At 28.8% G+C, this 2,500-nt stretch overlaps 1 protein-coding gene across 1 annotated transcript in view; it reads left to right on the plus strand.

The window, feature by feature from the left end:
* LOC147467629 (uncharacterized) overlaps positions 1–2,500 on the plus strand; it is a 25,844-nt gene that overhangs the window by 12,807 nt on the left and 10,537 nt on the right. Inside the window, exons 6-7 of the mRNA XM_086531197.1 lie at positions 191–289; positions 1,953–2,051. Coding sequence (XP_086387323.1) covers positions 191–289; positions 1,953–2,051 — 198 coding nt within the window. The remainder of the gene's footprint in view (positions 1–190; positions 290–1,952; positions 2,052–2,500) is intronic.

Here is a 2,500-nt window from a genome sequence, read left to right on the forward strand (position 1 = left end):
CATTCTCACTCACATTTACCTTCGCATTGTCATTCTCACTCACATTCACCTTCTCATTGTCATTCTCACTCACATTCACCTTCGCATTGTCATTCTCACTCACATTCACCTTCGTATTGTCATCCTCACTTCCCTTCTCACGCTCATTACTCACAAACAGACGTCTAACAGAAGCTTCTTCCTCCCTCAGATAAGACTCCCTTACACTGGGCTTCCGAGAACGGCCATCATGCTGTTGCAGAGACGCTCCTCGAGAAGGGCGGAGAAGTGAACGCCGAGGATGATGAAGGTAAGGCGATTGGAAAGCGAGTGACTTCTTAAAGGCACCAGAAGAATTTTGCTTTTGTTTCTTTTTTCTTCTTTGTCTTCATGGAATTTTATAACAATTATTGTTTTAATTTGTTTAGGGAATCTTTATCATCTTTTATCATAAATTTTATTGATATCTATTTCTTTATCCTATGAATTTTTCAATAAAATGTTTTCATAGATTATTTTATAGAATAGAAATAATTAGATTTTTCTATATTTCTTTATACTATAAATGTTATAATGATTAGTTATAATAATTATGATAATAATAAGTATGATCATCTTAATTATTATTGATATTATTATTATTTTCATAATTATCTAAAAGAAATATGATCATCCTCATCATCAATCATAATCATCATCAATTGTGCTATTCATATTAGCATTATTATTTCATGAAGATTACTATTATTATTACTACTATTTTTATGAAATTATCAATTGTTATCATCCTTCTTCTTCTCATTATTGTTATTTTGATGGAGATCCTGTTCTTGTTCTCCTACATGCTTTTGTTGGTGGTGTTGTTGCGAGGTCTTTGTCAGTGATGACAAAGACAATGATGATAATGGAGAAAGTAATGGCAACAAAAGCAACAACAATAATGATGATAATGAAAAGTTTCATAATGTAATGGTGGTAATGATAACAATATTAATGATAAAGTAATCATCACTGATAATGTTGATGATAACACTTTCATGATGATAATAGAACTAATGATAATGGTAATGACATATTTATGATAACAATGATGATAATAATGTTGATGATGAATAATGATAATAATAAATTTAGAAATATAAAAGTTTAGTTAAGTCCCCCCGAACGGCGGGTCCGTTTTCTTTGACATACGTAATGTCTCCCATGTTCCACCAATATTTGATGTTTTTTATTTTACGCTTATTTACTACAAGACATGTTTTGTTTATGTTACACCATTTATCAGGTGTATGTTTTTCCATTATGAAGACTATATCTTTTAACTGCATTGAAACAGAATTGTAAATCATTTTATATCAATATGATTTTCTGAATAAATTAGCAGACGCTCAACAACACCACGTGTTTCAATGGCTAAAGAACATCTTTATTTACTGCACGAATGTGGCAAGAAAACCCCATATGTATAATTTATACATGTACTCTATATTTCTGTATAATTCTCTATATTATATATATTATATATATATATATATATATATATATATATATATATATATATATATATATATATATATATATATATATATATATATATATAATATATATATATTACTGATAAATAATTATCAAACATTCATTTTCATTATAATATTCTTTCTCATTATCATACATATATTTTTTTTTCTTTTCCTTCTTGTTTCTATACCTTTTCATAATTCTTATTTTCATTAACATTCTAAGTATTTGCAATTTTATTAATATTTAAAATATCCATACTATTCCTAGCCCTTACCCTTATCACCCTAATCATCTCTATTAATCTCATTCCTAAAACTAGTCTCATTCTCCCTCACATTCACCTTCTCACTGTCATTTTCACTCACATTCACCTTCGCATTGTCATCCTCACTTCCCTTCTCACGCTCATTACTCACTAAGAGACGTCTAACACAAGCATCTTCCTCCCTCAGGTCAGACTCCCTTACACCTTGCTTCCCAGAACGGCCATCATGCTGTTGCAGAGACGCTCCTCGAGAAGGGCGGAGAAGTGAACGCCAAGGATGCATTTGGTAAGGCGATTGGAAAGCGAGTGACTCCTTAAAGGCGCCAGAAGAATTTTGCTTTTGTTTCTTTTCTCTTCTTTGTCTGTATGGAATTAATAACAATTATTGTTGTAATTTAATAAGGGAATCTTTTTCATCTTTTATCATTAATTTTATTGATATTTATTTCTTTATTCTATGAATTTTTCAATAAAATATTTTCATAGATTATTCTATAAAATAGAAATAAATAAATTTTTCTGCTTCTTTATAATATAAATGTTATAATGATTAGTTATTACAATTCTGATACTAATAAGTATGATGATTTCAATTATTATTGATAATATCATTATTATTTTATGATTATCTAAAAGAAATATGATCATCCTCATCATTGATCATAATCATCATCAATGGTCCTATTCGTATTATCATTATTATTTCATTACTATTATTATTATTGTTACTCCCAT

The sequence above is a fragment of the Penaeus japonicus genome, unplaced genomic scaffold (genome assembly GCF_977035675.1).
Source record: "Penaeus japonicus unplaced genomic scaffold, GWHDUDI00000001_assembly GWHDUDI00000035, whole genome shotgun sequence".
In the NCBI taxonomy this organism is placed as follows: Eukaryota; Metazoa; Arthropoda; class Malacostraca; order Decapoda; family Penaeidae; genus Penaeus; species Penaeus japonicus.